The following is a 25,094-nucleotide window of genomic DNA, read 5'->3' as shown; positions in this document are numbered from 1 at the left end:
ACCAGAGCATCGACTCACTACCTAATCTCCAATAACCAAGGAAGGACCTCCGACTAGGTCACACGCGGCTACTAAACTCCAGAACCTGCATGTCGCCAAACGAGGGCAACATTAAAACAGAAGGGTGAGAATACGAACCATTATGAAGAAAGTATAACGGAATGCAATGGTTAAATTAATAATACCAGAAATTGATCACATCAAACATAGTTATATAAATAATAGTAAGACAATATATACTTCACATGTTAACAAGTGAATAATGCGTACAAGTGAAATATCAATTCAATACCAATATTATATTCTCAATTATGTACACATCTATAATAGTCACATAGACACGTATTTAACCAAACATATATTCAAACATCACTTATTTCAATTATCAATCTCACACACATGTCACAACACCATCAATGCACATAATCAACTATCACATAACTCTAATGTGACTCGATGCAAGATATGTGACGCTATGCATGTGGTACCAATGTGAACCCAATGTTTCACCGCTTTCCGATTCAATATCTAGAATCCAAGCCACGCTTCCGATCCGGACAAGACCAAAGCCCACCAAACGTAAACATATAGTTTACCGCTTCCGATTCACTTTAGAATCTAAGCCTCGCTTTTGTTTCAAAGCAAACCACCTTTGTTTCAAGGCATCCATGATATGAATGTATGTACAATGTTAATCAAACATATGCAATTAAGATCATCTCTACCATCTTAATATTTAGCATATCACAATAATTCACTCAATGAATTATACACAATATTGTACACAACATTCTCATCGTATAAGCATTATTCACATATAATAATCAACACACAATTCCAATCCACCATTTCAATTAACAATAGTAGTTAACACTATCACATGTTAACTCACAACTTGTCAATTATATAAAATTTACTCATCTTCATATTAAACCAATAGGCCATTAGGATTTATGCTACTTAATTATTCATAAAAGATTCTACCTTAAAACAATAATAGAACATATTCATGTGTCATTTCTATTAGGAATCTACTATTTTAATATAGTAATCAATTTCACCAAACTATAATTATTTACTAATTAGTCTACCAAAACCCATCAATTAAACATTCTAGTAATCAAGTATAATATTATCTCACTCTTATTAATTAATATATATATATATATATATATATTCATTCATTCATCAATTAATCTATATAGGTGTCTTATTATATTTTTTTCATTAATAAGGTGTAATGGTTCAAGAGCTACAACAGTAGTGGTTCTAGCCAATAAGTATAATAGAGATTCATGTCTAGAATTGATTAAAAGTAACTCACTAGCAGCCAAGTAAATAGATAAAGGAAGCAAGTGAAAATGAAGTAGCACATTTTCCTTTAGCCAATAACCATTCAACATCAACATTTTTTTTCATTTAATCACACATACTATAACTCTATATTAATTGAACAACTAGCTAGTCATAGTAGCACTTCTATCATTAATATATATTGGTACTTCATGTTTCTTTTTCCTGTGCAAAATAATTAGTAGAAGTAACATGTTCCTTCACATAAGTGCATCGAGATTCACGGTTTTTAATTGGCCAAGAACAGCTACAGTGCGGTTTCTATCCTCCTATAAAAAAAATTCACGGCTTATGCTTCTTAAGTGGTCAAGGTAGCTACAACATAGTGTTTTTCAGCATTTAATTGTAATGATGATTCATGTTGGGATTGACCCAAACAAACAGCCAAATAAAAAAAATGAAAGAATAGTAACAAATTGAAATACACATTTTCTTTGATTCAGAAGAACAACAGTAGCGGTGATACATCTCTATCCACATCCTCATCTACAAACATCACTCCGCCGTCACCCACTTAGTGATATACTTCTATTCATTTTCATTTCTTTTTTTCTTTTACAAATCATTATGAACACACAGTATTTATTTCCAGCATTACTCTCCGGTTTCAATTCTAATTTCTCTACAGGTTCCAATACACTACACAGAATTTTAAAGCACAAATTTCATAAAATTCTACCATGAACAAATATAAATATATTAATCTACCCATTACCCCATTATACTAGCCCACAATGATTAAGGATTCTCCCCCTTACCTCTTGATTTCTCCTCCAAAACCCTAGCTTCCTCTTCTTGTTCCTCTCCTCCACTTCTATTCTTGAAAACCAGAAAAATGATAAATGATGTTTCTACCCTTATTTCCTCTCTTACTATCTTTATTTAGTATATTGGGCTTTAAAATTAATAACACCCCCTAATTGCTTATCACTCCAATAAATAAGCCCAATCATAAAATAGAGTAGTCAAATAAATAATTATGCTCTAACAAATAATATTATTACCCTTAATATTATTTTCCAATTAATCCAATTAAATCCGACTTTATCTCAAATAAGTAAAATCCAATAATAATATTATTTCTAATATTATTTCTCTACATACTCTACTTTATTAATTCTTCAATTAACCGAATAAATTCTAACTTCACTTAATAATTTGAACACGTTTCTCAATAACACCGACGATCCAATTAATTATCAAACTTCGTCCAAATTAAGTAAATAAATCCTTATTTAATTTAATTGGCCAAATAATAAAATTCGGGCTGTTACAACTCTCCCCCACTTAAATATTTTCGTCCTCGAAAATTCAGTCGACACAACCATCTCAACACCCAGACCACATCCACTCTCTCTATCGATTCATATCGGTACAAAACATTCTACACTTACGACCATACAAAGCTTCAAAAGATGTCATTTCAACATCCGAAGGAAATACCATGCAACACCCAATCCTTTCGATGCACACTTAGCAAGTCTCTTCATCGAAGAATTCATCTTCATCAGAATAAAACGAGCACATTTCGTCAACTATCCATACTGGCCCAACTCACTCCACATTTACTCGATGCCTCGGCAATCTCGAAACAAAATCCATAGAGATACTATCTCCCTTCCACTCGAAAATAGATAACTGTTGCACCAAAAGAAACAGTTCCTGATAATCCAACTCAAATACATAATTCCGGTATATCCCTCTTCATACTTTACCACTACACATTTCCTCAACTCTTGATACATAATTAACACCATGATTAATACTCAAATCATTACGATGTTCCTCATCAAAATTCTCTTTGTCCGAATTTTAACCATCAGGAATACAAACTCGATCACAACATCTCATGACACCATTCTCATCAATCCGAAAGTTATTACCTTTTTCCTTGCTTCATCAATGTCATCTTGTCAACTAATTCTAAATCCAATTTTTTCCTCTCTAACCTCGTCAAGAATACCACAAGTAAGCTTCAACATACCAAACTTAACACACGAAGGCTCCATCTCACAAACCAAACTCGAGTCTCTAAATTGTTCCAACACCTTTAATTCTCGAATCATTGACATAGACATATGCAATGATTTCCTACTCAATGTATAAGTTAAAACATTCGCTTTTCTAGGATGGTAATTCAAACCAAAGGTTAAAATTCTTCGAAATTCTACTCGTCTTGTTTACCTCATATTCAACTCTTGTGATCACTCAACACATCGAACCTTGATCCACACAAACAATGCCTCTTACATTCCAAAACAAACACAAAGGCAACAACTCCAATACATACATCGAATAATTTCCCCTTATGAACTTTAAGTTACCTTGAAGCATAAGCTACCACTTATCGATATCTGCATCAACACACCTCAACTCGAAATCCCATATCCAAGAAAATTCACTTCTTCCAACCAAAACTCACATTCAGAAAGCTTTACATAACCTTCTTCTCTTTCAGCACCGATAACACAATCCTTAAATGTTAAACATGATCATCGTCGCTCTTTGAATCAAATATCCTCAAGAAACATTACCTCATAGAACCTTCTTTCTTCTTACTCGACGAACAGGGTAACTCTACGACTATACACTCAGACAATGAACCTCTTCTCAAACAATTCCTTAAATATACTCTTCAACTTCTCCTTAGTCGCTTTACACGCTACCAAGTTAGTAAGACAAGTCTATCTCGTTCAATACGATATCGCCTCCTATCAACAATAGATCAAGGGTGATCAAATCCTCAATTTGTCAATAGACAATCGACAATCATAATGAAACATAAACCATCGTTACTAAACCATAATAGTGTTCCTTCAGAACTCGTACTCAAAATCACTTACAACACCGAGTTCCACAATCTCTCTTACAGTTACAATTACTTAGTTCAACTCCAAACAGTTCACACCAAAATTCATCAACTTGGTCTAACGGAAAACAAATTACATCAATTCTCAAAATCTCTACCAAAGATGATCAATGAATAATTCAAACACGTAAAAGAAATAGAAACAAAGTCGCAGCAGTTGTATCAATAACTACACTTCCATGCATAACAGATAAAACATGATCCAATCTTATAGCACAATCCAAAGAATAAAATAATGCGTTGCACCATTATCAATAATAAAGCACGTACCTCAGATTAACTTATCCTTAGTATTAGTCTCAGCACCAGACAACGCAGACACTTTTCCTTTCGCTTGCTCCTTCTTTGGCTTATCGCACATGGCACAATTGTGTCCTTGCTCACCACAACTGTAGCAAATCCTACTCGGGCCAACTCCACAATCAACAGTTTTGTGACCTGTCTCGCCACACCTGTAGCACTTAATCAGAGTAGAAGCTCCTCCCCCACTTGGCTTCTTGCCAAGACCAGATTGTTCCCTCATGTCATCATACGATTTCCCACGGAACTGTTCTCCTCCTCGTTTCAACTGTAGAAACCTCACTTCTTTCTTTCCACGCACATCTTTTGGAAAATAGTTTCGCAAAAATGCATCACGGAAAAGAGTCCAAGTAACTTTAATACCTTCTATTTCAAATCTCCGTACAGTATTACTCCACCAAACGTCAGCTTCTTTTGTCAGCATGTGAGTACCAAACCGTACCTTCTGTACATCAGTACAACTCACGACTTGAAAGATCTTCTCAATTTCTCTCATCCATGCGTGCGCTTTGTCCGGTCCATACCCTCCTTCAAAGATCGGCGGGTTGCACCTTTGAAAGTCTTCAAAAGCACGGAACTTATCCTTTCCTCCATAACCACCATTCTCTTGCGGCGCTTGTCCAATCGCACCATTCAACCTCATCATTGCCTCAACATTAATGTCAATATTCCTTCCTACAACCATCGTCCTAAACAACCAAACAACCAGACAAAACAGTATCGATCGTGTCAGATACACGAATCAAATACAACAGGATAAAAGACATTAATAACCTTGACCAACTGGTCGACCATGCTCTGATACCACTAATGTAACACCCCTTTTTATACCCTAAAATATTTAACATATAATCAGAGAATAACATGCATATAATTCAAAAGGGCGTCACATTGATGCTTTTAGAAGAACTAAAAACCTTAAAAAAAACGGACAACATTTATCTACACAGCACAATACTCCTGGTCATTTTAATAACACTCAGTATCAAATCACAAGTTAACCTGGATATGCATTCACAGCGGAAATATATGATACTCATGTGATTTATAATGATTCATGTCCCATAACATGATCATACATCGACTAGTAGTCTCCATCCAACATAAAACATAATCAAAAGGTTTGGCTTGTAAGCCTCTCAAAAGACATGTAACCAATGAATAAGTTCACCAGTCATGGCATAATATATACACGAACATAACATGAGTTCAATACACCTAGTCTACCCAGTGTTACATGACCAGAGCATCGACTCACTACCTAATCTCCAATAACCAAGGAAGGACCTCCGACTAGGTCACACGCGGCTACTAAACTCCAGAACCTGCATGTCGCCAAACGAGGGCAACATTAAAACAGAAGGGTGAGAATACGAACCATTATGAAGAAAGTATAACGGAATGCAATGGTTAAATTAATAATACCAGAAATTGATCACATCAAACATAGTTATATAAATAATAGTAAGACAATATATACTTCACATGTTAACAAGTGAATAATGCGTACAAGTGAAATATCAATTCAATACCAATATTATATTCTCAATTATGTACACATCTATAATAGTCACATAGACACGTATTTAACCAAACATATATTCAAACATCACTTATTTCAATTATCAATCTCACACACATGTCACAACACCATCAATGCACATAATCAACTATCACATAACTCTAATGTGACTCGATGCAAGATATGTGACGCTATGCATGTGGTACCAATGTGAACCCAATGTTTCACCGCTTTCCGATTCAATATCTAGAATCCAAGCCACGCTTCCGATCCGGACAAGACCAAAGCCCACCAAACGTAAACATATAGTTTACCGCTTCCGATTCACTTTAGAATCTAAGCCTCGCTTTTGTTTCAAAGCAAACCACCTTTGTTTCAAGGCATCCATGATATGAATGTATGTACAATGTTAATCAAACATATGCAATTAAGATCATCTCTACCATCTTAATATTTAGCATATCACAATAATTCACTCAATGAATTATACACAATATTGTACACAACATTCTGTCGCGGGTCAAAAAATCATCGCCACGAAAATTGTATCGAGCAGAGTCGCCACCAAATTTTATTTATTCCAATGGGAATGGGAAAATATTGATAAAACCCACAAATGAAATTAAATGGACAAAGACGGTCCTCGCAACCAAATTTGGGTTCGGGAGTCGGTTAAGTAAGGGGAAGGTGTTAGCACCCCTCACCTCCATCGTACTCGATGGGACCCATTTAGTTAATCTTGTGACTGATTGTTAGCTTATTATCTACTTGCGTTCTAATTATTATATGGACAAGAAACGGGATTTGGGTTTTTTATTATTGTGCTCGCCAAGACATTTGAGTCTTATGCCTACATATCTTCAATGGAAGAATCAGAGCGAATGTAGTTCGGAAGAACTACGAATTTGTTGACTGATTTTGATGGGTCTAATCGCACTTGGGCGGAAAGACGAGTTTTTTTTGAATGTGGTTCACACTTGGGCGAGATTTGCACTTGGGCAAAGAGAAGATGAGTTTTGAATTAAAATATTTATGAAAAAAAAGTGGAATTCAAGTATTCAAACAATGGCTTAACGGCCATCGCCTAAAATACTTGAAAGAGCATTTGCTAAATTGAGCTTTGATGAAGTTTTTAATGGGATACAAGCATTCAAACAAAGGCTTAACGGCCATCGCCTAAATGCTTGAAAGAGCAACTTGTACAAGTACGTACAAACCCCTCTTGGGTGATGAAAGAGATTGAAACGACTCGAGTTTTGAGAAGTCCTTAATGAGATATAAACATTCAAACAAAGGCTTAACGGCCATCGCCTAAATGTTTTTTAGAACAACTTGTACAAGTACGTACAAACCCTTCTAATTTCATCCATTGTGGACTCAACTCAATTCGATTGTAAAAAAAAAGCATTTTGATTGAAAAAAGGAACTTAGTATTGACCAAGATTTGTTATGAAAAGATTCGCAATTGAGCGATGAAAGAAATTCGCACTTGGGCGAAGAAAAGAACGATTTGATGAGTTGAAATTATTTTTTTAGAGTTTTTGGAAGAGTAAGATAAATCAAATTTTAAGGAGTCTTAAATGGAATCTAAGCATTCAAACAAAAGCTTAACGGCCATCGCCTAAATGCTTTAGAACAACTTGTACAAGTACGTACAAACCCCTCTTCTCATCCATTATTGACAAAATTATATATTATTAAAAGCAATTTTGAAGTTTTTGATTGTGACAAAAGAAGTTTGAAAATGATATTTGATTTTGACTTATTGCGAAATTATTTGAAGTGAGAAGTGAATTTTAAAAAAAAAAAAAAAAAAATTATTTAAAAAAAAGAAACTTTGGGTAAAGTATGGACATAACTCTTAAGGAAAAAAAAAAGTTTGATCTTTTGAATTGTTAAAGTAAAATAAAAGCGTTAAATATTTTTGTGATTTTTGATAAATAAAATAAATAAAAGAAAACTCTAAGAAGTTCATTCTCTCTTTTTTTTTTACGAATACTAATATAAAACTAGAAACACAGATGGGCCAAGGGATTCGTTTGATACGCGGGTGCAAGGCCCATTAAAATAAACACAAACAATTTTTAAATAAAAAAAAACTCTGGATTGGGCCGGATCATGAACCCTAGACTGTCTCCCTCAGCTTCTCTTCAGCGCCTCACTCAAAGAGACAAAAGAGGAACAATCTCCCGATCGCTCTTCTCTTTCTTTCATGATCAAAACACAGAAAAACTAACGAACGGCCCTTTCAAATTCTCTCGATTTGCTTCTCTCTCGCGATTGGTGGGGTTTCGTCGTTCTCACCCTCTTGTTCTCACTACTCTATCGATTTGGCAAACATGAAAGCATACAAACAACAAGCAACAGCAGATAATACCCTATCCCCATCGTAAACCCCAAATCACCCCAATTCAATAGTTCAGAAATTTACAAAGGCACATCAACAGAGATTGAAAGAAAATCGAAACAGAATCAAGGGAGAAGATGCAAACACAGGTATGTTCTTCTTGCTTCAACGTCTGCTCTTCATCTACTTCTGATTTCGTGACTTTGTATGCGGATTTACATGAAATGTGTATTCCTTTCTTCTACTTCCGAGTTGTGTTGTCGGTATGTGTTGTTGTTGTTGTTTCTGAGGTAGAGTTTTGGTTATGTATGGATTGAAGGTTAGGTTTTGAGTATAGTTTAGTGGTGTGCTTGAAGGGTGTGGTTTGAGTGTGAATGAATGAAGCAAGAGTGTGGTGTTTTTATATGGCTGCTGAGTTTGCAGGGGGTAAGGTTGAGTTAATGGTGAGGCTGTAAAATGAAGTTTGAAGGGAAAGTTCTGAGTAGTTGGAATGAAGGAGCCGATGAGGTTGAGTGAAGTGTGTATGAATTGGTTTTATGAGTGTTTCTTCTGGGCAGAAGTTTGATTAAGAATAGAGGTTGTTTTTTGTTGTGCTGAGTGAAACTGTGAGCATATGATGTAGAGCTCTCCCCCCCTGTGCTTGCAGCTAAGTCCTTTTTATAGCCTGAAATTAGGGTTTGAATCTCCCCCTTGAGATGAAAATTGGGGGGAAAATTGGGTGAGCTTTTGAACTTATCTGGTATTCTGTTTTGATGCTTTCTTGGTGCAGGTTTGTATGGCTTATTTGGTGATTATTTTGGCTTGTTGTGTACAGGGTTTTGGCTTGGTACAGCAGAGTGGAGAAGATGGAGCAGAGTAGTAGAGAGCAGACAACAAGACTGCCAGCAAATGGCAGTTTGTCTGTTTTGTGGATTCAAAGTTGAGGCTTGTATGAAGTTGATGGTGCGTTGAAGGATGGGCAAAGATGTTTATCAATTTTTGTCTTTTTCTTCTATGTAACATTCATTTTATGTAATAATAATAAAAAAAATGATGTAAATAATTATTATTAATGCATGAATTATATGATTTTATAGTTTCTATTTTAATTCTAATTTAAATTGATAACAATTAAATAATAATTTAATAATTAAACCAACTTTAAATAGAATTTCAAATTGAAAAAATGCATGAAAATTTATTAAAAGGGTAAAAAATGAATTTTATATGCAAAAGTTAATTAAAATAAGCAAAACATGATTTTGATGCGGAAATTAAAATGATCACTAATTGAATGATGATTCAGTTAATGGTGAATTTCATACTAATTTGAAATCGACGTGTGAAGTCGAAACTTATTCTAGATGCATATGAATTGATTGATGCTAATGCAAATGAATCAGGTGAAAAAGCTTAGGTCAAAATTTAGGGTGCGACACATTCTCATCGTATAAGCATTATTCACATATAATAATCAACACACAATTCCAATCCACCATTTCAATTAACAATAGTAGTTAACACTATCACATGTTAACTCACAACTTGTCAATTATATAAAATTTACTCATCTTCATATTAAACCAATAGGCCATTAGGATTTATGCTACTTAATTATTCATAAAAGATTCTACCTTAAAACAATAATAGAACATATTCATGTGTCATTTCTATTAGGAATCTACTATTTTAATATAGTAATCAATTTCACCAAACTATAATTATTTACTAATTAGTCTACCAAAACCCATCAATTAAACATTCTAGTAATCAAGTATAATATTATCTCACTCTTATTAATTAATATATATATACATATATATATTCATTCATCAATTAATCTATATAGGTGTCTTATTATATTTTTTTCATTAATAAGGTGTAATGGTTCAAGAGCTACAACAGTAGTGGTTCTAGCCAATAAGTATAATAGAGATTCATGTCTAGAATTGATTAAAAGTAACTCACTAGCAGCCAAGTAAATAGATAAAGGAAGCAAGTGAAAATGAAGTAGCACATTTTCCTTTAGCCAATAACCATTCAACATCAACATTTTTTTTCATTTAATCACACATACTATAACTCTATATTAATTGAACAACTAGCTAGTCATAGTAGCACTTCTATCATTAATATATGTTGGTACTTCATGTTTCTTTTTCCTGTGCAAAATAACTAGTAGAAGTAACATGTTCCTTCACATAAGTGCATCGAGATTCACGGTTTTTAATTGGCCAAGAACAGCTACAGTGCGGTTTCTATCCTCCTATAAAAAAAATTCACGGCTTATGCTTCTTAAGTGGTCAAGGTAGCTACAACATAGTGTTTTTCAGCATTTAATTGTAATGATGATTCATGTTGGGATTGACCCAAACAAACAGCCAAATAAAAAAAAATGAAAGAATAGTAACAAATTGAAATACACATTTTCTTTGATTCAGAAGAACAACAGTAGCGGTGATACATCTCTATCCACATCCTCATCTACAAACATCACTCCGCCGTCACCCACTTAGTGATATACTTCTATTCATTTTCATTTCTTTTTTTCTTTTACAAATCATTATGAACACACAGTATTTATTTCCAGCATTACTCTCCGGTTTCAATTCTAATTTCTCTACAGGTTCCAATACACTACACAGAATTTTAAAGCACAAATTTCATAAAATTCTACCATGAACAAATATAAATATATTAATCTACCCATTACCCCATTATACTAGCCCACAATGATTAAGGATTCTCCCCCTTACCTCTTGATTTCTCCTCCAAAACCCTAGCTTCCTCTTCTTGTTCCTCTCCTCCACTTCTATTCTTGAAAACCAGAAAAATGATAAATGATGTTTCTACCCTTATTTCCTCTCTTACTATCTTTATTTAGTATATTGGGCTTTAAAATTAATAACACCCCCTAATTGCTTATCACTCCAATAAATAGGCCCAATCATAAAATAGAGTAGTCAAATAAATAATTATGCTCTAACAAATAATATTATTACCCTTAATATTATTTTCCAATTAATCCAATTAAATCCGACTTTATCTCAAATAAGTAAAATCCAATAATAATATTATTTCTAATATTATTTCTCTACATACTCTACTTTATTAATTCTTCGATTAACCGAATAAATTCTAACTTCACTTAATAATTTGAACACGTTTCTCAATAACACTGACGATCCAATTAATTATCAAACTTCGTCCAAATTAAGTAAATAAATCCTTATTTAATTTAATTGGCCAAATAATAAAATTCGGGCTGTTACAGATTTCACCGGGAAACCATACTCTATGTCCTAACCTAAACTAGGGAGATTCTTTGCACGAAGCCCAATAGGAGGCTATGGGGAACCTAGTGTTGTACTAAGTTGAACAAGCACACATATCACACATATGAACAAACATGAACAAGTATGAACAAACATGAACAGGTATGAACAATTATATATATGACAAAGTGTGTGTATATAATGGAGTTTATGAAGGAAATATACCTGTAAGCATGATCCATTTGTATACACGGGGCTCGGGACTCATACTCGGGGAGAGACCCACTTGAGTTTATTCAAAAGCTATGTAAACAAGTATTCACAAAAGGCTTGGGACTTATACCTACATGGAGGCCCATGGTATTTTTGGGAAGATTCAAAGAAAACCTTCATTTTTTGATTTGTTGTTCAAAGTTAAAAATCAAACTGATCGAGATATGTACAAAAAAGGTGTACAATGAAATACCTAATTTCATGTACTGGAATGGGACTTATACCTATGTGGAGGCCCATGTTTTATTTGCAAAACATGGTTGATTGTTTTATTTACAGACGCGTCATTTGAAAAAAAACCATTTGAAAGTTGTTTTGAAAGAAGTTTTCTGTTTGAAGAAACTGAAACTGTACAAAGGCAAAGGTATGTACAAAAGGGGCTTGGGACTTATACCTACATGGAGGCCCATGGTTTATTTGAAAAGTTTGAAGTTTCTTTGTAGTTTTGTTGTTTTGAAAATGATTTGAAAACTGTTTGAAAAAGTTTTATTTTGAAGAAGTTTTATTGTTTTGAAAAAAAACTGTACAAAAAGAAAAGAAATGGGACTTACACTCTCTAATATTCGAGAGGCCCCACTTCGTTTTGAAAATCAATTGATCAATCAAAAAAGATTTAATCAATAGTTCTTTTGAAAAGAAAAATCAAAAAGAAATGGTTATCGTTTTGAAAAGAATCGTGATCGCTTGTTTTAAAACAATTTTGAATTTAAAAGAAATCAACTTAATTAAGTTAAAACAAGTTTTAATGCTTAATTGAGACCTAAGTGATTAGGGTTTGATCACAAAAAAAATATTTACAAGTGATTATGTTTGAAAAAATCAAATAAAACAATATTTAAAGTATTTGAAAATACCTAAAAACATGTCATTTTAAACCTAATTAAAAATGTATTAAATAAATCTTTTTTGATGATTTTTTTGGTATTCATAAAATATGTATATTAAACAAAGAGTGTGCAAAAAATGAAGTGAAAATAATGAATTTTGATTGGTTAAATTAATTGATGAAGTTATGAAGAAAAATAAGAAAAATAGTGATAAAAATTGGGTTTTGTCTCCACAAGGACTTGAACCCACGCCCTCATGCTTGCCAATCAAAACAATGACCAATTGAGCTGCACGCGCAGCTTGTTATATGCATGCCTCCATTTAATTATATTAAAAACAAACATTTGAAATTTATGAACAAAAAATGGCGCCAAGAACACATCCCCAATTCAAATTTGAAAATTCTGAAAACTGAATTGTTTGGATCAAGTAAGGGGTCTATTTCACTCGATTTTCCATAACGAACATGATGGTGATCTTTAATTTCATTTATTTCCACTCTAAGGTCATCAATTTTCTGGAAATCGTGAAGAACCCTAATTCTGAAATTGATCATGAAATTGTGTATGTGCAAGATAAATAGCAATTGATTGAGGGTTAATGATCCTCATGTGTGCAGAAACAAGATGGTATGTTCATATTTTATTTATGATGCATGGAGAATAGAGTTTGAAGTTCATGAGCACTTACCTTAAAAATGGCAAAACTGAGAATCGAATTATGCAAATGAGGAGTTCCAGTTGTTGTTTCTTGATCTGAACAGCATCAATGGACCTTATGGAGCATGTTTGAATGCTTGGAACAGTTTGAATTCACTTGAGCAAGGCCATGGAACCCGATCTGCAGAAGCTTCAAGTATGGATCGAGCTTGATGATTATGAGGTTACAGGTTGATGGTGAGTGTTTGGATAGTTCATATGAAGTATATGGATGGTGTTTGAAGTGTTAGTTTGGACAGAAATAGCCTGGAATTGATTTTGGCATGATAAGGCTTATTATGTGCATATATGGAAGTAAGGTAGTGATTTTGAGATTTGAGGTGTTTTGGGGTGTGTGAATGGATCAAACACATCCCATATGATGTTTATGAGATGTTAGAACCATCACTTTGGCCATAACTTCAATGGTTTGGAGGTTGAGTTTTCTACCTCTTTGAAAACTATGAAACTTGCAATTCAAGAAAGAAGAGAGAAAACCTATAATTGTGAGGTTTTGGTGTGAGTTTGAAGATGATTTGAACCTCTATTTATAGGCCAAGGATTCTGAATGCAAAGCTCTTGCAAGTTGATCAAGAAGTGATGATTTGGCTTAAGAGATAAAATGGAATCTTTCACATTAAATGCAAATGGTTAAAAGTGACTTAACCATGGTTATTTTGCCAAGCTTCTTATCTCTTTCCATTCTGATCTCAAATCAGAAAATATCTTCAATTATTGCATCTATGCATCATTACTTGGATCATTTGGCAAAATGGTTCGTAACTTTGGCAAAATGACTTGAAATTTCAAGTGAAAAGTTCACTAATGTCAAAATTCAAAACCATGGCTACACTCCATATTTTTTCATGCTCTTGGACATTTTGGAAAGCTCATGTTACACACTTCAAAACCCTAGTTGAAAGTTTCTTCAAAACCTTTAAGGAAATGGGTGAAAAAGATCCATGAACTTTGAAGAAAATGAAGTTTTAAGTGAAATTTTCAAAAGATACCAACTTTGAAGCTCCATATCTCTTAAATGGTTGATCTTTTGGAAAAAAATTATATGTGACAAAGTTGTTCATTGGATCAAAATCTACAACTTTCATGTTGGAAGTTTTTTTCAGTTTGTAGGTGAAATTTGGAGAAATTCCCTTCCAAAGTTTGGAAAAAACCATTGAAAAACACTTAGAATTTTTCTAAGTATGGAAAGTCAAACTTTTGACTTTCTGATTCTTGATTGATTTTCTTGATTTTTCTTGATCAAATGACTTCATATATCATATATTAATGATTCAAAACTTCAAAAGTCATGGTTGACCAAAATTCCCCAAAAGTCAATGGTGATCTTGTACAGTTGACTTTTTCAGACGAGTCGCGTTTCTGGAGATTTCCAATGAACCAGGCTATCCTCATCAAATGAATAGTATGAATGGATCATATTGAGGCATTAGAGGATATTGAGCCATGATTTGAGTTGTGGCACCATGTCCTGATTAAAAAGGCAGTTGTTCAGTGAATTAGGTCAAAAACCCTAATTGTCGACCTGATGAAATTGATGACTGTGGATCTTGAATTGAGATGTAATTTCCATTGGATGTTGTCATAGGGATTATTTGAAGATGATTGAAACCTTTGATTGACTTCCTGGGGATTTTTAGGGTTTCCCAAATGTGATCCCTGATTTTAGTCCCTGATAGTTCAAAACCCTAATTTTGATGATTTGAAATTTCACTGTTGATCAATCCTTGTGTAGGAGATGTCTTGAGCCAATGGATTAGGTCAAAATGATGCACTTGGGGTCTTGAGGTCATGTCCTTATTCATTAGGTCAAACCCTGAGCAAAAGTCAGGAGTATGCTATCTTTAGTCAAAACCCTAATCTGGTTGATTCAAAGCCTTTGAGTTTGTTGAAGTGAATCTTTGAGGACCAAATGTTGATCGTTGATGAAGATGATTCATTTGAAATGAAGGGGGAACAAAACCCTAATTGATTGTTGCTTGTACTGATGAGTGATTTCTTGTTTAAATTCTGCTGATCACAAGTAACAAACACAGGCTATGCAATTTGTTAGAGATGCAAATGATGCATATGCAAATGATATGAGGTGGTATCTTAGGTCAAAAATTGGGGTATGACAGGTAGTGATTAGGCGAGAAGGAAGTAAACCGAAGGTTGTTTACGTGGGAACCGGAGATTGTTTGCATGGTACTTCAAACTGATACTATCATAGTGGACTTATCCCTGGCTTGGTAGCCCCCAGAGTAGGTATTGTTATATACTGAACTGGGTGAACAATTACTTGTGTTCTTTTAAGTTTCTGCACTGCACTTTTATATAGCTTGTCATTGTGTGTTGTTTAGAGATCATTGTCTCGACATCTCTTAGGACATCTGAGATCTAAACACCACAATTTCAGGAGTGATAGGAGAAGAAGAGTTGGTGATGAAGCCTTTGGCGCGCTTTTTTTATTCAAATTTTTGAGGTGTTGATTCCTCATTGGTCCACGCATTTTCTTTTTTTTTAATTGCTAATAAACAGAAATAAGGAAATTGGGCTGGGCTTTGCTACTCAACACACCAGTCTCAGCGCTATGCCCCCTGACCCAATTGATTTTAATTTTCTTTTTCCTTTTTATTTGTTTTGCTTTTAATATTTTTTAATACTAAAAAATGTCAAAAGTTTAATACATGAAAATATTTTAGGGTTTTATTTTCTAATTTTTTTAGATATTATTTTAACTTTTTAGGATATCATTTCTTTGTTTTTGTGCATTATTAATTCAAAAAATGATAAAAAAATATTATTGGATTTGATTTTAATTTTAGAAATTGTTTTTTTACTACATTTTCATGTTGATAAAAAATTAAAATATTTCATGTTACCTTTGCTTTAATATTTTAGGATTTTATGTTAGGACTTTATTTTCTCTCTTTTAATTGATCTTTTAAATTCAAAATGCCAAAATACCTTTTGTAGCTTCTTGATGAAGTTTCTTGTTGAACTAACTTGGTCTTGTTGATTGATTAATTTTTGTTTTGCTTAAGTGATGACATGTCCCTTTAAGATTTATTGATTCAATTTTAATCTTTGATTAAATTGAATTAATATTAGACCTTAGGATTTAATCCAAGCATGAACATAATTAGGGTTTCCCCTTATCTCAACCTTGAGTCCATGACGCATGATAACATTAGGGTAGATTTTCCCCCTATGTTTTTCCCTTTGTGCATTGCATTGTTTCTTTTTCCTTTCAAAACAAAAATCTCTTTTCTTAATCAAATATACAAAAAAAAAATGTTATAAATATGATACATACAAATACGTCATGAGCCTTAAGTACATGAGAAAAGATGAGCGGGAGTTATTCCTTACCTCTACTTAGGGTATTTTGTACATGAGACATTTGGTTCATTCGTACATAATACTCGCTCTCATGTCATAGACTTTAGTATTGTACGTATCCTAAACATTTTCAATACTAAGGGTTAAATACTCAAATAGCCTCAGCCATTGAAAGACCATTTGAGGTATTTCCTAACAAAACACTTCAACCAATCCAAATCATTTTGCATCTTGGCTTTTCTCTTTAACTTTTTCATAAAAGGGCATTGTTATTTTCATTCTAACGCATCGAAGGCCGTGCCAAATGCTAGAGTGAGAACGTTAACACTGTCCACTAAAAACAACCAACAAACAAACCTTTTTTTAGACGAACTGCGGAGCTGTGACTTCTTCATTGCACTAAGAGGATACGTTGGTACGGTGTTCAGGAAATCCTGGCAAGCTTAATAACAAAAACCTTTTCTTTTCCTAATCAATTAATTCATGCTTTCCCTTTAGAAAGTAAGTCTTTAGATGAACACACCATTTGATTAGAACAACTAAAGTGGATCCCGTTTAGTACGATAGACGTGAGGGGTGCTAATACCTTCACTTTGCGTAATCGACTCTCGAACCCGAATTTGGTTGCAAGACCTTGTTCTTTCCCTTTTGAGGTTTTCTCGATGTTTTCCTTTCCATCCTTTAGAATATGTGTTTTTTTCGCGGGGTAGCGACAGTGGGATGCAATTCATCACGTACTCTTATGAGAACACACTTAAAATTAAGCAGAGATAAATGTGTCAAGGATATTAATAATACTTTATACAATAAAATGGTGGAATTATTTAGGCATGCTTATAGTTCTATGCAAGATATATATATATATATATATATATATATATATATATATATATATATATATATATATATATATATATATATATATATATATATGAACTTAAATTATCACACATGCAAGCAGTAAAGAGGAACATATAATTGTTTCAAGACAGAGTTGACCATGACATCTTATTTCAAAAACCTGAAGGCCAAAGGAACAAGATGACTAGTTTTTGTGACAGATTGGAGTAAAGACTAAGTGGAAACGATAAGCATAATCAGGTATGCGTTTAAATTGTTCAACTCTCCAATCTCACGGTGTTTCAAAAAGGCAACTTTAGTATCTTTATTATCATATGAAAGAGTCTGGTTACTGTGAGATATTGGATTGAACTCTAGTATGGTCGAAGGGTAGCTTCTTGGTTCGACAGGATTAAGCATGAAGTCGAAGGTTGTTCACATGCTTGTGTCGAAGATGCTAGGGTTGTTAGCATGTTAAATTAGGTTTTAGTGTTTAAATCCTAATTTGTTAAGTTAGCTTGTTTATTAAGTTGGCTTGTGAAATGGGTCTTGTGGAAAAAGCCCATTAGTTAGTATGTTAGGTTTTATTATAAATAGCATACTAGTCTCTCATCATTGCTAAGCTGAAAATCCTAATTTAGGGTGAGAGAGGTTATTTGTTATTCTTGTAAACTTGTAATCTTGTTTTAAGATAAAGTAAAAGAATAACAGTTATAACCAATTCTTGTGTTCTCCTTATCTCCCCTAATTCCCTTTTATATTTTGTTCTTAACATCGTTTTTCACAACAGTTACAATGTTTGGTATTTCAAATGAAGATGTGTAAGGAAGTAGAAGTGGAATTCATGGTAGATAAAATTAGCAAGCAATCCACTACAAAAACTTGATTAAATAGCGGCGGTTATTTTTATAATTAGCGGGGGGGGGGGGGGGGGGGGGGGGGGGGGGGGGGTTAACCCCACAAATTCATTTGCGGCAGTTTTGAAAAACGCTACAGTTACGGGTGCCGCAGTATATTTGCGGAGGTTTTAATGGAACGCTGGTATTATTTGCAGGAGTTTTTTCGCGGAGCTTTATAACCCCCGTTATGTATAAATTATACTGTATGATTTATACCACCTCTTACGGGTGACCATTTAGATGTAATTTATATCCCTACTTTTTTGTTTCTAAAATTTATTTAGAGTTAAAAGGTAGTGCACTGACAGTGTAAAATAGTTTTACACTGTCATCCAATAGGGAATCATGAATGTGCCATGTCATTAAAGTTTTTTTTAAATAAAAAAATATTTTAATTGGATGCATGGTGGTGATTGGTTGACACAGTGCATGACCCCTTTTCTCATTTATTTATGTATCATAAACTAAAATTTATCCTTTAAATTTTTTTTTGTACTTTTCTATTTTGAAATAATCATGTCATAATTTTAAAATGATTAAAAACTTCTATTAAATATATATAATACTTATAGTAACATTGTATTTCAAATTTCATAGTCAAACTCATTACTCAAAACTTGTTTGATACAATTCAAACTCAAAGTTAATATTAAACTAAAAAAAAAAAACAAGATATAAAATTCTGCTAGCACCAAATAGTTCTCTCTTGCATCCATCAGTGAATTAGGCTTACCTGCAACATTGGCAAATTTGAAAGGAAAAAAAAATTAAGTTAACATATTAAAAATTACAACTAAAACAATTTTTTGAACAATTGAAAACTACTTTATTCTTTGCAAATGCATAATAGAAATGCAAATATTCTTTAAAATTAAAACAGCCTCAACATAACAAATATAAAATCTAAAACTTTATTTAGGAAATTCATTTACTATAACACAAATTATAGGTAACTTTCTTTTCAATAAAGCACCATTTATACAACACTGTATGTACGAACAACAACATCCACATGTCTTGCTAGCATTAATAAAAAACAACAGCAGAATCTGTTATAAGAGTAACTCATTCCTGCAATTAAGTATTATGCTTTGTAAGCATAAACTCCAAATAATTTTTATCTATTTGATTTGTAAGAAATAAATAATTAATGAACAAGTGATTCTCAAGTTACATGTAGGAAAAAAACAAAAAGTGAAGAGATGTAAGTGAAAAGATGAGTTCTCAAAACTACTTAAAGCTTCGACTAATCTGTTTAATCATTGTCTTCAATCTGTTTAGCCAAAAGGAAAAATGATTAAAAATTGTAGAGTTGTAGCTGGAACTATTGTCAAGAGTCAAGACAAACTTTCTTGACTATTTTAACTAAATTTAGTTTACGTGATTCAAAGAAATCCCAAACATTTCACTAACAAAGAAAACCAAATGTTAGTGCAAGTACTTCAAGTTCTTTTCGGCCTCTCTGACCAGAGCAATCATATGGCTCTGCCCAAAAAAATAAAGTCAGACCTTGTTAAACAAATGCATCTTTAACTATTTCAATATGGAACAATTTATTAATTAGAAAGGAGGAAGAAAGACCAAAACAAATAGAACAAAATTCATATCTTTTAGCCAATATGAGAGGCAAAAAACAGAAGTAAGAACATCCAACAAATATTTGGCACAAAAGATACATCCCAAAAGAAAAAGTTCTCCAAAATAAAAGGTGACTTACCAATCACCTAGTATTTTCCAATTAATCTTCCATTCCCAAGCAATATACAACAGGGGTCCACAACCTTTCCCTGAGATTTAACTTTTCAATGCACATACAAGGAACAAATCCTTAACCAGGATGACTCAGGTTTGGTCTAGGAAGTATTAATGCGAAGAACAATCTTAACCGGATAACCATTCACACATCAATAAACTCAATAAAGAGTACTGCAACAACTCCTTTCCCTTAAAACTTCTTAAAATTCACATCTTGTTTGCAAAGTCTATCAAAATGGGATCATGTATATTATTTCAACATCACAATAAAGATAATTTTCATTTACAATATTAAATAAAATTTCCAGACCAAAATGAACTGAATTTAATTTCACGTATTTGTTGATGTATGTATATGTAAATTTACTTTATTGAGATTCATTGAATTAATTACAAAGAACTTTACTAACACTGAAACAAGTTAAACTATTGTATGAATACCTAACTCTGAAATTCCTAAAATTTATTTAAATTAGACATAAATAAAAATCAAAACCCTAGGAAATAGAGAAACAACTTTAATAATCATAAATTAAAAATTATGAAGTGATTATCATTCAATTAGTAAGAAAAACACACTAAAAGAGCTGAACTTATTATGAATGAGAAAGGCAAGAGAGAAGGGAAATTTGAAACTTATCAATAGAGAGTTGAATGAAAAAACAGAGAGAGACCAATGAAAGAAACAATAGATCATGGAAGAGACCAATCAGCGAGACAAGCATGAAGAGAGAGACCTGCGAGCAAGACAAACGATAAGAGATCGCCGAGGGAAGAGACACCAACGATCGAGAGAGAACATCGAAAGAAGAAAGCTTTCATTTTTTTCTTTCTTTTTTTATAATAATTTTTATTTGTACAATAAATATTTTAAACTATTGAATGAATAAAATTAAACTTGCATTTTTTATGGAAAAAACTTCGGAAACTGAAAAAATAAAGTATATTTAAAGTGCAACAGGGAATAGGGCGGTTTTTTAAGAATAATTTGTGGCTTTTTTAAAAAACCCTCCAAATTAACTCCCATTATTCAGTTAATTTTTTGTAGTGATCTTTCTAAGAATCTCATAGGTCAAGAAAAGAGCAATTGCTTTTTCTTAAATATCAACTAAACAATGACACGACCATTCTTAGATATTGTTGAACAAATGATCAAGTTGAAAATGTCCTTACTAAACCACTAAAACTTGAGAAACTAAAAAAAATATGCTCATTATAACGACTTTGAATTAGTAGTGAAATGTAATTCAAACAAAGGTCTTAAGTGGATTACTAATACTTGATGTACAAGTAACTAAATAAGTTGGCAATGAAGTTTTGGGCCTCATTAACCCCTTGTAATGCCTTGTAAGCCCAACTCATAGTGTGTACAATATGTGAGATATGCACAAACAATTTTCAATCCAATTCTTCCTCCTTCACTCCTATGGTTCATTGATACTCATACTAAACATTGAAGTAATATTAAACTTAACCAAAAAAAAACAAGGAAATGGATCCATTTGAAATAATAAAAATGACAATGAAGTAATAAGATATCATGGGCCTGTATGCTGAGACTGACACATAGAGGTCCCCAAGCAGTTGGGGGGAGAGATATACATGCACACCCAATGGGGACATATGCATAAAGGACAGTATGGAGTATATCTCCCATTCCTCTTCCATCTACTTGTCTCCCTCATACAATATCCCTATTTAATAACATCCCTACCCTAACCTAATACCTATTTCAAACACTTTTCCTCCTCAACTCCCAACACCAACTGACAACAACATTCTCTTATATCAAACTAACCTAATCTCTCTTTCATGGCCACCCTTTTCTCTCTCTCCTCCATCCCTTGTCTCACCTCACAAACTAAATAATTAATTTTCATTTTTTTTCTTTCTATCTTCTCTTTAAATAAGAGCTTCTTAGAACTATATAGTATCAACCTAGTTTAGTATCTAGGTTGTGTTTGTTTCCTCTTTTTCAGCCACATTCTCTAGGCTCTTTCACTTACATTTAAACAACAAAATATATTTCTGACACACCTACACCTCCTTAACAATGTCTAGCAGAAGATCTCATTCTAGACAATCTGGTGTTTCCACTGAAATCTCTGATGATCAAATTAATGATCTCATCACCAAGTTGCAACAACTTATCCCTGAACTTGCAAGGCGTTCCAACAAGGTATTCATCTTCTTTTCTTTTTTATATTCTCTCACACATAATTGTAAACACACACCTTGCAACTGTGTGTTTGGTTTCAATGAGCTTAGTCTTTAAAATTGTAATTATAGTCATTTTAATTCTTATAATAACTGATAAAATTTAAAATAAAGTTTAATTTAATTTTATATATAAATTTCTACAACATTTTCAAGAACTATATTGATCTACTTGATTTAAGATCTTTTAACTATTGAAATAGATTTTAAAATATTTTTGTTTTAGAGAGTAAATTAATGATATATATTGCAAGATTACAATTAAAGGCCTAATTAAATTTTTTTTAGTCCATACAAAACTTTAAAACAAAACAAGTGAAAACACTTCATGAATTTTAAGTGCAAAAATATATCTAAAAAATAGACAAAAATTGTTTGATATTAAAATAGAGAGACTAATTAGATAAATAAACTAAAATAAGAAATAAAATTGTAATTAAGTAAAACTTTTTTTATCAAAATGAATTATTAATAATTAATTATTAATATATATTTACAATTTTGTCAAAACTTAATTGAGGCTTGAATTAGACTCGAACTTGAGACTTTGAAGGAGCAGATTCTCAAGGCTCAAACGTTTCACTGCTAAACCACACACACGCACACTCAAGAATCTCAAGTTTGTTGAGAGCCTCCCTCACTAACCTAAATATTTTACTTATATAACTTAAATTTCGGCTATTGAATAATGTGTACCAAAAATATAAATATAAATTATTCTATACCTAATCTAAAGTTTTTGATTTTGACAAAGTAATCTAATTAAAGTATCTTAAATTTGTTGTGTTCTAAAGTTTTTCATTTTGACAAGAACTAATCTCATTAAAGTACCTTAAATTTGTTGTGTTCCTAGAAAATTGTTTAAACAAGATTTAATTATAATACAAGGGAGTCACATGCATGCACATGACACACACTACACACATATTTTATGTGGCTTTGGTTGTCTTTGCTAGATAAGTCATCAGTCTTGTGCCCTTAACCCACAAACTTCTAAGGCTGTGGGACTAGAACATTCCCACTTGCCATGCATATATCATTGTCTAGTAAATAACCCTAGCAACTCAAAATGTGTGGATATTAAAAAACTCCCAACAACATTAATTGGCTTATGTTTTTTTTTGTGTTTGTTTGTAATATAGGTTTCAGCTGCTAAAGTGTTGCAAGAGACTTGCAATTACATCAAAAACTTGCATAGAGAGGTTGATGATTTAAGTGACCGATTATCACAACTTTTGGACACCATAGACCCTAACACTCCTCAAGCAGCTATCATTAGGAGCTTACTTATGTGATCAACATGTCTAATAAATTAGTGTTTGTGTTGAGTACATGTCTTTTAAAATGTCTCACTAGCTAGCTTGTACTTTATAATTATATCCTCACCCTTTCGATATTTTGTAACAGCTATCATTATATAACTATTATTAATATAATGAATTAATTCCTAATTAGTATGGTTAGTTATATTAATTAATATATGATTATATGGATGCTTTGATTTGTAAAATAATAAGTATTAGACAGAACAATTCAAACAATATAGAATGGTATAAAATAATTTTTTGTACTCTATTGTGTTTGATAATAGAGACTTAACAATTTATTTAATCTGTTTTGTTTAATAAATTTATATTTTTTTTAATAAGCAAAATATATTGATTGAAAGAAACGAATCCGGATTATACAAGAGAGGCTAAAACCCTCTAAAAGTAAAGAAAATTACACATCAAATAAACCTAGCTCAAGTATAGCAAATGGTTTTTGCTAAACTCGTAATAAGTTTATATATTAAATACAATAATATAATTTTTCTATAATATTTATAAAATATGATATTTTCATAGTTTTTGATAATTTGTGTTTGCGACAAAAAAATTTCTGATAATTTGTCGAAAGACAAAAATTCATGTTATTGTCCAGTTCCCTAACACATGTTTTTTTCAATCCTCTTATTAATTTCTGTATCAAACATGATACAAGAAAAATTATCCTGTTCAATCTTTTTTTTTTAACAAATCAAATGCATCCTATATGTATCCCTTTCCTAACCCTACCTATGGTTTTCTATGATGCTATTCACATGAATGTGTTAAAATATATACAATTTTGAAGATGCAACATGTTAGTGTTTGATCTTAGTATTTTATATCTTATTAAGAGAAACTAAGTATTTTGTGTGGACCCATTAAAGGGACAAATTTGAACCTGATGTATAGCATGTGACATTGCCCCCACACCATTTTCGGTTTACTTATTCTTGCCAAATGCCAACCCGTGATATTTGTGTTGGACCACAGTTTACAAACCCTAGTATATTTATTTTCTATCTCTAGTTACATTTGCACCATTAATATAAATGGATAATAATAATAAGATATGAATATACTGACTGTTTATAAGATATTGAAATTTTACTATCTTGACTTTTTCTCAAAATTTGTCTATCAGACAAAACCGTTCGATTAATGTATGTATTGTTCAGAAGTATACCATAGTTGTCGAAATTTGATTACAGGAAGGTTCGTCGTGGGCCTCTAACAATTTTGAAGATTTAAAACATTTAATAAAAAAGCAAAAATAGTTAATTTCTAATA

General features: G+C 32.4%; 1 protein-coding gene across 1 annotated transcript; it reads left to right on the top strand.

Moving 5' to 3' along the window:
- Positions 1-21,942: 21,942 nt before the first annotated feature.
- On the top strand, positions 21,943-23,927 carry LOC131639886 (transcription factor PRE6-like). Its single transcript, XM_058910326.1, has 2 exons — positions 21,943-22,459; positions 23,640-23,927. Exons 1-2 carry the CDS (start codon positions 22,334-22,336, stop codon positions 23,790-23,792), a joined length of 279 nt encoding a protein of 92 aa, XP_058766309.1. The 5' UTR covers positions 21,943-22,333; the 3' UTR covers positions 23,793-23,927.
- Positions 23,928-25,094: the final 1,167 nt, after the last annotated feature.

This window comes from Vicia villosa, unplaced genomic scaffold (assembly GCF_029867415.1).
Source record: "Vicia villosa cultivar HV-30 ecotype Madison, WI unplaced genomic scaffold, Vvil1.0 ctg.002836F_1_1, whole genome shotgun sequence".
Classification (NCBI taxonomy): domain Eukaryota; kingdom Viridiplantae; phylum Streptophyta; class Magnoliopsida; order Fabales; family Fabaceae; genus Vicia; species Vicia villosa.
The sequence above is the reverse complement of the archived record's forward strand: the minus strand, read 5'-3'. Positions and strand labels throughout refer to the sequence as shown.